This window comes from Corvus brachyrhynchos, unplaced genomic scaffold (assembly GCF_000691975.1).
Source record: "Corvus brachyrhynchos isolate BGI_N302 unplaced genomic scaffold, ASM69197v1 scaffold58, whole genome shotgun sequence".
In the NCBI taxonomy this organism is placed as follows: Eukaryota; Metazoa; Chordata; class Aves; order Passeriformes; family Corvidae; genus Corvus; species Corvus brachyrhynchos.
This window is the reverse complement of record NW_008239539.1, coordinates 1,119,728-1,133,913: the sequence shown is the minus strand read 5'-3', so window position 1 is coordinate 1,133,913 and position 14,186 is coordinate 1,119,728. Positions and strand designations below refer to the sequence as shown.

At 45.9% G+C, this 14,186-nt stretch overlaps 1 protein-coding gene across 3 annotated transcripts in view; it reads left to right on the top strand.

Annotated features, from left to right (window-relative positions):
- Nucleotides 1-14,186, top strand: part of CLUAP1 (clusterin associated protein 1) — a 58,267-nt gene that overhangs the window by 18,329 nt on the left and 25,752 nt on the right. For all 3 annotated transcript variants that reach the window (XM_017741312.1, XM_017741311.1, XM_008639072.2), the window contains one exon: nucleotides 1,355-1,496. In XM_017741312.1, the coding sequence (XP_017596801.1) occupies nucleotides 1,355-1,496 (142 nt within the window). The remainder of the gene's footprint in view (nucleotides 1-1,354; nucleotides 1,497-14,186) is intronic.

Below are 14,186 nucleotides of genomic sequence, written 5' to 3'. Positions count from 1 at the left end.
AGAGTGTGAACAGAAAGGATGTGACTTCTGCAAACAGTCCCTTTGTTCCCAGAGGCTTCTGCTGTTAACCACCAATTAAAAAACTTCATTCTGCAGCCCTTGTTAGGATCAGATCCTCGGGGCAGTGGTACAGCCTGGCAGAAAATTTGTAGAATCATGGAATCCCAGACTGGTTTGGGTGGGACAGGAGCTTAAACCTCATCCAGTTCTACCCCTGCCATGGCAGGGACACCTTCCACTAGCCCAGGCTGCTCCAAGCCCCATCCAACCCAGCCCTGGACACTTCCAGGGATCCAGGGGCAGCCACAGCTTCTCTGGGCACCCTGTGCCAGGGTCTCCCCACCCTCACAGGGAAGAATTTCTTCCCAATATCCACTCTAAATCTCTCTTCTTTCAGTTTGAACCCATTGCTCTTTGTCCTATCACTGCAGTTCCTGATGATGAGTCCCTTTCCTTCCTTGTAAACCCCTTCAGATACTGGAGGTATCACAGTGTTCAGGTTCACAGTCTGGGTTGATTTCTGGCCCTTAATTAACCTGCAGGTTTATACAATCTGCAATCTGACCTCATATTAAAAAAACAAAAGAGGAAGTATTAGACAAGGGAGTGGTGGAAGGAATGACTGGATTTAAATCCACGCTTTGATCAGTCCCACTCTGTGGGACTGGGTGGGTGGGTGTGGATTGGGTGGGTGTGAAGCACTGAGCAGCAGCAGTGATTTTTTGGGTGCATCAGTCAGCTCTCTGGTGTAATGACATCATCACTTCATCATACAGTCTAATTAAACCTGTAATGACAGCACACTTTTGTAGCAAGTAAGTCCCCAGCAAAGTAGATGATTTACCAGCCATGCTACACACTAACTTTGTGCAGTTGTGGAACAGCAGGATAATTATTTTCATATTACCTTCTAAGGGGGCCAAAATGCTGCCTTTGTGCCTGTGTGAAAGGAAAAGGGAGTTGTACACAAAAACCTTCTCTTGGCTTTATGTCATTTCCAGGATTGTTTAGTGAGGGGCTTTGTCTTGAGCTTTTATTCTCTGAAGCAGTGTGAAACCTTAACAACAAGAGGTTTTTGAGGCTGGTTTAGCAGACATGGAAAGGCAGCTGCAAAACCAAAATTGCATTTCAGAATTCTGCATATACAGAGCAGTGTTTATAGACTCCTAGAATCACAGAATGGCTTGGGTTGGAAGGGACCTGAAAGCTCATCTCATCCCTGCCATGGGACATCTTCCAGTATCCCAGGTAGCTGCAAGCCCCATAAAACCTGGCCTTGAGCACTTCCAGGGATGGGGCAGCCACAGCTGCCCTGGGCAGGTTTCACTGAGTAGTTTGTGCTTGCTCTCCCCAGCCCTGCTTTCATGGATGAGTACGAGAAGATTGAGGAGCAGCTGCAGAAGCAGTACAGTACTTACCTAGAAAAATTCCGAAATCTGACCTACATGGAGCAGCTCCTGGATGATCATCGACGGACAGAGCAGGAGATGTTCGAGGTAAGAAAGACAGTTTGGAAATCCTCAGCAGGACTGTACAGCCTGCAGATCTTGGCCTTGCAACAGAAAATGTTTTAATGCCCTTTTCCAAAGCAGCACATCAGGAGTTGGCTGAGTGACTGGCAGGTGAGGGACAGGCCAGTGACTGTGGCTGCTCCTGGCCAAGCACGAAAGCACAGCTGGATTTTCTCAGTTAATTAAGTTAATGAGTGTAGTGATGCCTCTCACCAGTCTCTGGCCCCCCCCACCCTCCGACTCATTTTCATCTGCTGGGTTTTGTTCATGAAGAACGCTTTCAGAATTTCTCATTTTCCTTTTGCTACCTACAATGCATGTGCTTACTTTTATTATCTGCTGATGTATAAGGGTTTCTCAGCACAAGACACTTCAGTCTCCTCAAAACATCAATGGAAACAGCAAAGAGCATCAATGAGGAGATCAGATGTGCTGGGATCTTCCCCCTCACAGACTTCAGTTTTGTTTGGCAGAATTCTGCCTTCTCTTGGCTTGCTGAGTTGTATCAGTTCAGTGTGATTCTCCTCATGGATAATCTGCATCTATATCCTGTCTTGCTCCAGACTTTTCTTTGGGCAGTGCTTTCAGCCAGCCTCTCCTTCACCTTCCAGTAGCTTCTTGTTTTATTGTCATCCTTCTCACAGTCATTACCCACTCTATCTTCTGTTCTTCATTGAAAACATGTTGGAGTGAACCATCTCCCCTGGGATCTTAATGCTACTGGGTGTGCTACACCTGGAGTTGCAGAATGACAGCATCCATGGGCTTGGGAAAGACCTCTGAGACCATCGAGTCCAACCTGGGACCCATCCCCACCTTGTCACCCAGCCCAGAGCACTGAGTGCCACATCCAGGCTTTCCTTGGACACCTCCAGGGATGGGGACTCTACCATTCCCTCCCTGGTCAGCCCCTTGCAGTGTTTAATCACCCTTTCCATGAGGAAATTCCTCCTGATGTTCAACCTTCCCCTTCCCTGGCCCAGCCTGAGGCCATTCCCTCTCCTCCTGTCCCTGTTCCCTTCGAGCAGAGTCCGACCCCCTCCTGGCTGCCCCCTCCTGTCAGGGACTTGTGGAGAGTCAAAAGGTCCCTCCTGAGCCTCCTTTTCTCCAGGCTGAGCCCCTTTCCCAGCTCCCTCAGGAGTTCTCCAGACCCTTGTGGTGCTCCAGCCCCTTGCCCAACTCCGTTCCCTTCCCTGGACCCACTCCAGCCCCTCAATGTCCTTTCTGTTGTGAGGGGCCCAGAACTGGACACAGCACTCGAGCTGGGGCCTCACCAGTGCAGCCAATTAACCCACTGATAATCAATGTTTCCTCATTCCACCACCGCCTTTTGGACACAGGGAAAGCCATGCTGTTAAGAAGTCTCAAATATTTTGCTGCATTATTTGCTTGAGGGATAAAATATCTTTTCAAAGCTCATGTGGGCACTTGGCAACTTGGTAATCCCTGTGAACCAGTTTCCCATCAGGCCCCCTTTTCACAAGCACTGTCTCTGTAGAAGTTTTTTCACCTTATATCTCAAGTCAGTTCTAGCTCTCTGTTCTAGTTCTTCACCATATCCTTGCCCCCCCCCAAAAAAAGTCTTCAAGTAAATCATAATCTTGAAGTGAAGCCTAAAATCTGATTTATCCCTTCTGTTCAAATGCCACTGAGACTTCACAGCCAAAGGAGAAATGCTTTGAACAGAGCTACCCAAAACTGTTTATGAATTCATGTGCAGAACTTTGTTAATGAGTTGGTGCTCAGCTCTTCAGGGGATTTTTGTTAAAAGATAATAAGACAAAGAAAAAGCCTTTGTCACTCACAGCTGTGCCGTGCTTAGAATATGGAGAGCACACTTTATTTTCCTTTTTTTCTCCTTCTTTCTGTGAGACTCCTGGGACTCTACCCATATGGTTTCCTAGGATAAGCAGGGAACAATGCTCCAGTTTAGTGCAGAATTATAGAGTATAAAAGCTGATGAAAAAAAGATGCGGGTTTGCTCTGCACATTTCTATCAGTTGTCCCTAAAAATACTTGAAACATATAAAGGATGAGACTCTGACCATCTCTTTGTGGGCAGGAATAGTGACTCAGGCAGCCACGAGTGCTTTGCTGCAGAAGCTGTTGCTCTGGTAGAAGAAGAGGAGTGTGTGTCTCTCTTCCAGCCAAATATTCAGGAATGCTGGAGTCCAAACTGTGATTCGAAGTCATTATGAGATGTCAGTCCTCCAAATCAAACTCCAGGATCTGGGGACTGAAAGAGGGTGAAGAATTTCATCTGGAGAGGAGAAGGCTCTGGGGAAACTTTAGAGCAGCATCCAGTGCCTGAAGGGGCTCCAGGAGAGCTGGAGAGGGACTTGGGACAAGGGCCTGGAGTGACAGGACAGGAGGAATGGCTTCCCACTGCCAGAGGGCAGGGCTGGATGGGATATTGGGAAGGAATTCTAGCAGCAACCTGGTCTAGTGGAAGGTGTCTCTGCCCATGGCAGGGGGATGGAATGGGATGAGCTTTAAGTTCCCTTCCAACCCAAACCATTCCATGATTCTAAGCTGGATCCCAGCTAAACCTAGAGACTTGCTGGTGCACTCCTGTTTCCAAACCAGTGAGGGGATGCACTGTTGAATCCATTTTGGATTAATCTCTGGCCAACCTGGAACACAAGGATACGTCTCTCACTTCTTTCAGTCTTGATCTGCTTTTCAGGTGGTGCTTCCACACTTTGGCTGCTTCATGGTGAGGCAAAACTGTGTGTTATTACATGCTTTAAAGAAAAAGAGAACAATTGGCTCCAAAACAATGTTTTGCATGTTGTCCTACAGTTTATAATCTTGTGTCATTTTCAGCATCAACAGAGGAAAAAATAACAAGGATAATTACATTTAATCCATTTTAAAGCACACTCTCTCCAGCTGTCTGAAACACTAAAAATTATGTTGATTTTTTCCCCAACCCTGATTTGTCTTTTGTTCCACCAAACAAATCTTAATTAACTTCTGCAGTAGCAGCATGAGGCAATTCTTTTATCATTGCTGTGTATTTGCTAAATAGCTTGCCAGCAAAAAGCATCAGCAGTGTAATTAGATTAATCCAGCACTCCCTGTGCTGTTCTGAGCACTGATTCCTGGGCCCCTCTCCTTGACTTAGTCCATGTTTTGAGGAGTTTTGGCTCTGATTGAGAGCCTGTTGCTGAATAATGAACCTAATCTGTGCTGCAGTTAGACTCAAGAGTGGTTGGGTATACCCAGCCACCAACCTGGACCAGAGTGCAGTTCCTAATTAGCAAAGTGATTTAAATACTTTAATTAAGTGCCACTGAGCAGTTGAGGCGCTTCAGCCCCTCCAGAGCTGGTGGTTGTGTAAATTTTTAAGGTGGTTTTTCCATGCTGTGGGTGTCCAGCCCCATGTGGCTCCTGGTGTTGTCCTGAGCCTCCTGATCCTTTGCCTGCCCGTGTCAGTCCCATGGAGCAGTGGCTGGAATGTGATCAGTGGGAGTCTCCTGCCAGGCACTGGGCTGAGAAACCTGTGTTAAAAGACCTGAAGGGCTCATGTTGAGTCTGAACCCAAGAGTTAATTGGTGGTGAAGGAGCTCCTGCTGAGCACCTGCCCATCTGATGTGGGAGCCCTTTGAAATAGATGAAAAATACAAAATGATTATCCATTATCACCTGGAGAAGGCAGAAGTCCATGCATGACTCGTCTTTAGAGTGAGTTTCTCACACTTCTTGACAAACTGTCATGCACTGCTTGCTCATGGATGTGAGGAATTTAAACAAGGGCCTTTTGTCTTTGCAGTTTCCTTCACCTTCTTTACTTCTTTTATTCTCCTTCTGTTCCTTTGTGCTGTTCATGGAATTAATCCATCTTCCTACAGTTCTGTGCCAAGGCAGGGATTTATGAGCCATGTCTCCTCAAAGATTTGGCCTTATCTTTCTGCTTTTTAAAAAGATTCAGCAGACTTAATTCATTTTTACCCTGTTTCTAAGATGGAATAGTTTCGGATGTTTACACACAGAAACTATTAGAACTTTGGCTGTTCTAAAAAACCCAGCTTCAGGGTTTTTTTAGATTTGGGGGTTGAAATTCTCTCTGGATTATAAATGAATGCCTCTCTTTTAAAGGACAACACAGACTAATACAGTTCAAAAAGGTGGTTTTGGAATTAGCTTATGTAATGCCAGCATAACTTGGCAATATCCTTCAGCATTTTCCTTTTCCCTGGAGAGAATGTGCTTATTCTTTCTTGTGCTTCTCAGAGGACACCCCAGAAGTACTTTCCTCTTCAGCTGCTTTCTCCTAAGGTATTTTCAGACTGTTTTTATGCTGTTAGTGTTTCATCTCAGCTGAGGAATGCCATGAAGTGGTGGACACAGGGATGAGGATGTTCTGAGTCATTATCTTTGGTTTGGGATTGCTTAAACTGCTTTTCTTTTCATCATTATGGGGTTTCCATGGGCATGTAGTGATAGAACAATGGGGAATGGCTTTAAACCAAAAGAGGAGAGGTTTAGATTGGATATTGAGAAGAAATCCTTCCCTGGGAGTGTGGGGAGGCCCTAGCACAGGGTGCCCAGAGCAGCTGTGGCTGCCCCTGGATCCCTGGAAGTGTCCAAGGCCAGGCTGGACATTGGGGCTTGGAGCACCCTGGGCCAGTGGGAGGTGCCCCTGCCCATGGCAGGGTGTGGAACAAGATGAGCTTTAAGGTCCCTTCCAAGCCAAACCATTCCATGATTGATTCTATGCACTATCAGTCCTTCGTGGTTAATCATGGAATTCCAAATAAACAGACTGTGTTGTGACTTATCCTTTGCAACCCACCCTCTCCAAATAAAATCCCCTCTTCATTAAACTCTTTTTTTATCAGTGCTTCTGAATATGCACATAATAATAAATAGGGATATCTGAGTTCTGCTCCACTCTGAGGTACCCCTTGGTTCTGCTGCTTTTTGCACTGAGCTGTTCCTCTTAAGTACTGAATTCAGCATTCCCACTGTGACAGCTGTTTGCTGCCATAGCCAGCACAAGGTTAACATGAAAAGCAGTTGGTTACAGTCTCTAATCTTCTAAGTAATGTGCATTTGAATTATGACTGCTTTAAACATTTTACAGGTGCCAGGAGAGCACTCCTGGTCCAGCATTGCTGAACTGTGTGGAATATCAGATGTAAAAGTAAGCCCGGGCTGCTGCATTGTTGATTGCTTCTATTTTGGCTTTTAGTGCAGTGTACAAGCGTGACACTATTGGTGCACTGAGACACAGAAATCAGTGGGGAAATGTGGAAAAACTTAGGGCAGGGGGAAGGGAATGCACAGGGAGAGAGTAGGGGCGGTGGAGCGTAGGAGAAAAGGACAAAAGAAATTATTGGCTGTGAAATGATGGTCACAGAAAGGAGAAGCTGGAGATAGAGAGAAGGTGGGAGGGCATGTAGAGGGTGCATTAGGGAAGATGGAAATGTTCTGTGTGCATTCATTCCACTGAAATAAAATTCTGCAGTCCCCTGCCAATAGCATGGCAACTGCCCTGAGGCAGACGTGCCCACCTGCTCCTGGAGCTCTGGTGATACTGCCTCCCCTTAAAGCTGTAGGAAAACTTTTTGGGAAATGAAAACAGTTGAGATCAGTTCAATTGATCTCAGTCAGATCAACTCAGTGCTCAAAGATCCGTAGGGATCTTTTCATAGGGATTCTCTGGATATCTGATGTGCCAGGTAGGTGACAAACTTGCTTTAGGATCCCAGATTTGGGGTCATTTGACTCACAGCTTCAGGTTCTTCATGTCTGTCAGACTCTAGAGCTCATTTCATCACAGAGCTAGAGATCAAACAAGAAATTATTGAATCCCAAATCACTTACAGGCTTTTCTGAGCAATGGAAAGATTCATATTCTGCCTCCAGCAGCCCCTGAAGGGGTAAAGAGGTTCCTTGTGCCTCAGGGCTTGGTGCTGTGGTTGGATATGAACCCCCTGTAAAGGTTGCTCAGTCTGGTTCTTTCTTGCTGCTGTTACAAATCTGTGCTCATTCTTTTATAAATTAAATACTCTGCACTTGGGGAAGGAACACAGGGAGGATCTGCTGAGTTTTGGAGCCAGGGTGAGTTTCTCTGTCATGACAGCAGTTGTTTCTGTGAAGTGTGAGATGTAGTGACTCTCACTGACAGCATGGCTTGGAAATCCACGGCTGACTGTCAGAAAGAGAAATCAGAACTGACTGATCTCTAATAAATTTGGTTCTTAACTTGTCTCACTGAATTTCTTGTGCAGTGACTCCAGTGGAGAAGAAGCAGTGCACAAGAATGGTCCCTAGTGCATTCCAAAGTGCTGCCTTGTAGGTTTTACACCTTCTCTTTACCAAGCTTCATTTGGGAGGAAGATGAGTAAATGTAAGGTTCATATTATGGTCTTCCTGTCTTCCCTGTATTATCCTTTTGAATATTCACAAAGACTTTAGATGTCTGAATTATGTAACAAAAATCACTTGAAATTCACTCAGAATAGGAACCAGATTACTTGAAACAAATGCTGATCAGGAAGATCAATTTCTCTTTTTTCCCCAGAGATCAACATTTAAATCATTGAGAAACATTTAAACAGGTGATTGTTTGAAAGAAAAAGCTAAAACAACTTAAATTTGGGACTGATGTTTGGTGCTTTGCACCAAATGACGTAAGTAGGTAGTGTTAAAATGATGTATAGGAAATTGAGGGGGTTTATGCTCTGCTGCAGGTACTTAGTGGAGAAAAGGAGCTGTGAGCGTGGCATTTTGATTTGCATAAACATGCATAATCTCATCAGGTGCAAAACAGTAGGGTCTGAGTCTTTAAACAGGAAAATAATTCTCACTTTTCTGGCTGCATGAAAGCAATTCCTAGTTGAGTTCTGTGAGATGTGAAAGTGGGACACTGTGCACAGGTGGCCCACTGGGATGAATGTCCTGGCAGAGGCCTTGGCATGGGCTGGCAGGGGGAGTCACTGCCCTGTGCGGTCCCTGCCTCCTCCTCCCAGAGCTCTGGGATACTGTCGGGATCCTTTGGAGAGGATTCTGATGTTGGGTAACCCGTGGGCCCAACTCTGCATTTCAGCAGCTTTGCAGCAGGGTCAAACAGCAGGAGCACGGAAAGGTAAGAAATCCCAGGACAAACTGCACTCCTTTCTGCCTCGGGGCTGGGATCATATTTATTTTGCTGGAAATCCAGTTCCATTCCCATTTGAACTTACCTTGAGCATGATGTAGTTCCAGAATCAGTGGAAACCTCCATTGTAGGCCACTACATGGTGAGACTCTCCTGGTTTTTAAATTTGCTGACCTGGAGAGCTGTGACTCTGAGTCTCCTACTCACGCTTTGTCCCATCTCTGAGAGGACTGAGGAGGAGCCTGCCCTGGTCAGAGCCTGGCCTGTTAAACAGGGTCTGACTCCCCTTGGCAGTGCCACATTCCCTGGAAATACCTGCTGGTGGCCACCTTCTACTGGGAAACTTCAGAGAGTGCATCCTGCTCAGCCACAAGGGTGTTTAAACCAACAGCTCCAGTTTCTTAATCCATAGAGTAAACTGCAGTGAAGCTATCCTGTGTCCCTGCTATTTTGTGGAGAAGAACAGAGCTATGGAAACCAGAGAAGCAGGATGTGTAAGGCGAAACCTGCTGGTGTTGTCCACTGCTGGTTGCCCAGAAATTATTTAGCTGCTCTTTTGTGTTAAAGAATCAGAGCCTGATGCATGAACAATCCTAGAAGCAGTGCTTGTCATCGCCCTGCTAAAGAGGTTTGTCTGCATCATTACTCATCTGCACTTCCTTCTTCTCCACCCCACCACAAGGAGATGTTTGAAAATAGTTTTATTCCAGTCATCTAAGGAGTAGGTAGAGCATTGTCCTGGGGAGCAGGAAGTAGGAGTGCAAATGTTTTCAAGCTGGAGAAATGGTAAAAACCAGCTTTGTGATTCCTGAGCTTGGGCTCTGACAAGAGTTAGAGAGAGGCTTGATGGTGCTGCCACTGAATTTGGGTGGGAGATCAGGAATAAACTGAAGTGTGTGTCAGCCCCCTGGTGAAGAGGCTCTTGCTGGAAGAAATAGGGGCTGTATTGAGCTAATTGATCTCAGACAGAAGGCAGCAGAATCCATTATCAGTTCCTGGAACCCTCAAGTTCACCAAGAACAGCTGCCCTTTAATACAGTAAACAGTCTCCTTGAAAAGTGTGAATAATCCCAACCCCCTTGGAACACCTGAGCTTTGTGACACAGGCAGAGGATAATTCAGGTGTCAGAGTCTGGCAGGGATGAGGCAGTGGCTGCTCTGTGCTGGTGAACAAGATACTGCTGTGATTCCCAACTTCCAATCAGTGTTAATTTGGATGATGATTTCTTCAGGCACTGCAAAGTGACCCCAGGTTTACATTGCAGAATTGTACATTAAATCAAACAAATTACACATCCAAACAGGATCACTTGTAAGCTTGCTACAGTAAAAATGTAATCCATGAAGGGAATGTTTGATGAGCTGGTATTGAGTCATTAGAATTCATCCCTTCCACAAAAGCAAATAGGAAAAATGGAGAGTTGTCATTATGGGAAATTTGGATTGTATGTAATGCTGAATACAGAACACATCTGATCCAGAGGATAAAGTCCTGAATTTGTCTGTGTTATTGCTGACCTGAAGCTTCTTGTATGAAAGGATTTTGACTGGAAAATTCTGAGCAGAAAATGTCTGGATCTCTTTTTTAACTTCTTTCCTTAGTTCTGTTTAGATTTCTCTCAGTGCTGGCAGATGATTTAAAGGCCTGTGTCCTGCACTGCTCTCGTGCAGCCTCTGCCAGTGCCTTCCCAATCCTTCTGTCTTCTGTATCTGCACAGTCCTCCTGAGCTGTGCCCTGCCATGGGCAGTCACACAAATCCTCAGCAGGAGCTCAGTGCTGTTTCCTTGGATGTTCTGCTCCCTTGGCTCTGACTTGTGGTTCCTGGATGGGTCAGGAGTATTTCCTACACCAAAGAATGGTTTGGGTTGGGAGGGAGCTCATAGAGGGCCATGGGCAAGGGCACCTTCCACCAGCCCAGGGTGCTCCAAGCCCCTCCAATCTGGCCTTGAAACCAGCACAGCACAGCAGTGCAGAGAAGTATTCGAGGTGGAAAGTTTTGAATTGGGCTTTGTTTGTTGTATTTTGGGGTTTTTTCAATAGAAAACTAATCAACTAAATAAATCACTTTTAAACCTGCTCTCTTGGTCACTGGTTGACAGATTCATTCAGTTCCAAGCAAGGTCAGATGTGGCATCAGATTTTATCCAGTGCAGTCCTTAAAGCCTCCAAGGACAGACACTGTGCAGCCTCTTTGGGCCAGCTGTGCACTGTTTGATCATTCCTGTAGAAAACACGTAATGTGCACAGTAAAAAATGCAGTAACCTGTGCAGAAAGGTTTTCTATTGTATCAAAAGTCACTCCAGAATCGTGCCGGGGGGGAGGATTACTCATTTACTGTGTGAGGATACGAGGGGAGAGCTTAGAGGGAGGCAAAGAGAGTTCACACAGAGCATGAGCAGGGCACCCAGGTCAGGAAACACATTCCATAGGGTGGGAACAATTACCAGGCTGCCATTCCTCACCCTGCATAATCTGCTCCTTGTGTTGAGTTCCCAGAGGGAAGGTGTTGATGTGTGGGTGAGACCTTCCTGCTCAGTCTGTTCATTCCAGCGGAGCTGCCCTGCCTCAGGTCTCAGGATCTGCCTCTCAGGTTCTAGAGTGTGCTGTTCCCTTCCAACTCCAGTTCATCTGTGGGTGCTGCAGTGCTGGGGCTGGATGAAGTCAGGACTTGCTAAGCAATGACAGGAGCTTTAGGAAGAAGTGTGTGAGAAGTGTTAAACCAATCTGATTTTAAAACAGGGACTGTGGGTTGGTTTTGAATGCACTTCACTGTCTGGCTCTGTGTAGCCTGAGCTGGTGTCATTGAGAGCTGCATTGGTGTATCCTCAGCCAAAAATTCCATCTTTTTCTGTCTCTGCTACTCGTGTGACCCCATGTGAAAGCTCTGCTGGACACCTTTCCCACACATCCCTGATGCAAGTTTTCCTTCCTAAAGACATTCCCCCAAAACAAAGTTATCATAGCTGGCAATAGGACAAAGGGAAATGGCCTCAAGTTGTGCCAGGGGAGGTTCAGGTTGGATATCTCTTCCCAGAAAGGCATTGGGACAGGCAGTGGTGGGGTCACCATCCTTGGAAGCATTCAAAAAACAGTGGATGTGGCACTTGAGGACATGGTTAAGTTGACAAGGTTGGACTTGACCTCAGAAGTCTTTTCTGATTGAAGATTCTGTGATTCTATGAAAACCCATGCTAGGTTTTTTTGCTCTGATTGCTTTCCTTGATGAAACATTGCCCTCACATTAGAAAGCATTTGTGCTTTCCCCCTAATTTTCTTGATAGCATGAAAGACGCTCTGTTAATTAACATGTTTGTCCTTGAAAAAAGAAACCTTTCAAGGAACTTCTGGGGTGTTTTTGTGGCTTCTCTTGATGAAAGTGCCCTTCAGTAGTGATCTAACAGGTCTAATTGATTATTTTGATAAATGTGAGCTCTGGAGCTGGTGTGCCAGAATTTATTAGGAGATACCATATTTCTGTAATCCCTGTGGGATCACAGCCATGCACACTCTGATTCCTCCTGTTCTGTTTCCTACAATGGATGTACTTGTGTTCAGGCACATGAGATGGGATCCCACTTGTTTTGCCTTCACAAGGAACATTCCAGAGCCTGTTCACAGTGGCCTGTTTCTTGTCAGGATCATCATCATCACCATCATTCCCTGCCAGACCTCGCTCAAAGCCCTGCTCATAGCTGAGCCAGCCTGATGATAAAGGTTCTTCAGCCCCACTGTTTCAGGTGGATCTTGTGTCTCTCCCACCATTCCTCAACAGAATAAAAAGGAACAAACCCTGCAGCATTACAGTCAGGTCTAGTCAGACATAACTACAGCCATGCTCCCATTCAGAGCATGAATTTTGGGTGAGGTATTTAACAGTAGTTCAGCATCCAGGAAACGTCATCACTGCTCTTAAAGAACAACTCCAGGCGGGTTGGTAGCTCATGAACTTCAGTCCCTTTCCCGTTGTCCTTGGCAGATTTCTTGTCATTGAGAGTTGTAACATTCTCATCAGGCACCTCATGGTTTCTCCTCATCCTTTATCTCCCTCCTGCTTGACACTCTCTCACCAAAACCAGCTGCCTCAGTGTAGCAGGAGCTGATCCCAGGTGCTTTGTTCTGTGACAAAGGAAGGAGCAGCTGCCCAGATGAAGTCAAGGTGAGCTGAGCCCTTCAATCCAGCAGCAAATTGGTCTCCTCCAAGGGTACTCCAGAGCAGTGGGAGCACTGTAAATCACTCCTGAGAAAAACAGAAGGAAATATTGTTTTCCCTTGCTAAAATGAAATCATTAGACATAGAGAGATTTCTGGGGTTGGGAGTGTGTCTGAGAACAAAAGGAATAGCTTAAGCAAAAACTGAAATGCTTGATCCAAATGCAAGAAGTCAGTGAGCTCCAGTTGTTGTCCTGTGCTTTTGTACTTATTCCCTTCCTATTTCACCCACTTCTTTCCTTTCTGCTTAGTGGTAATTGTGTCTGCCAGCTGGCTGCAGGGCACAAATTCTTTGTATTCAAGATCCTGCTGGTGTTTTTAAAAAAAACTTAGAGGTTAGCTAAAAAAAACCCCTCCAAAACCCAACAAAAAGCTGAGCTGTTTTAAAGGATCAAATACTGCATCATTCATACTGTTCCTGGTTTTGAGCTGTCAGACTTGCTGCTTTGCAATCTGCAGGGGCAGAGCTGTTTTCAGTCTCATGATTTCTCATGAATTCTAGCTTGATGTTATGGTTTAAACCAAAACCTGGGAACATCAGTACATCGTAAAGGACTGGGATGAAGGATTGGGATGAAGGACTGGCAGTCCAGTCAGTCATGTGGCTTAGCTAAATCCTGGATCACTGGCCTTAAGGCAAACACTGAGTCAGTGGCAGGGCAGGCTGTGCTGGGGGTGTTCTCCACGGCCTCTGTTTAAAAACAAAACAACCCCAAGCACCCCTCCCACCCCAGAGCCTGCACACTGGAACTCAGCATTGCTGTTTTACTTGTGCAGAGAGCAGGACATGAGAGCATGTTAAAACATTCTGACACATTTTATTGCAAAGACTTTCCGAGGTATTAGATGGAAAATCATCTGCTTTGCCAGTTAAAGACGACTGAGATGCAGAATATCTGTACTGTCTCGTTCAAACTCCCATCTACAAAACCCAGACATTTTACTTGAGTGGAGTGTGCTGGACAGGTAACATTTCTGTAACAACAGAAAATGGGCATGAAAAAAAGCCCAGTTGATTGTAAACACAGGTGAAACTTACTTGATTGAGAAGCCTTTGTGTGTCACTGGCCAAGGGCCTGCATGGAAAGCTGGGACATCACTGGTGACTAAGGACACCTGAGCACTTGTGCTGAGAGCCCCAGGACAGGTCACCAGCAAGGAGAAGTCATCCTGACCTGCTGTCAGGAAACTTTTGCACCCTTTGGACATGCAGGTCCCTCCCTTGGAGATCTTTAGGACCCAACAAGCTCCAGCCCTGAGCACTGTGATCTGATCCCACTGCTGGTCCTGCTTGGAGCAGGAGGTTGGACTGGGACTTTGCAAGGTCCCTTGGAGCCAGGGTTATTAGGGGATCTC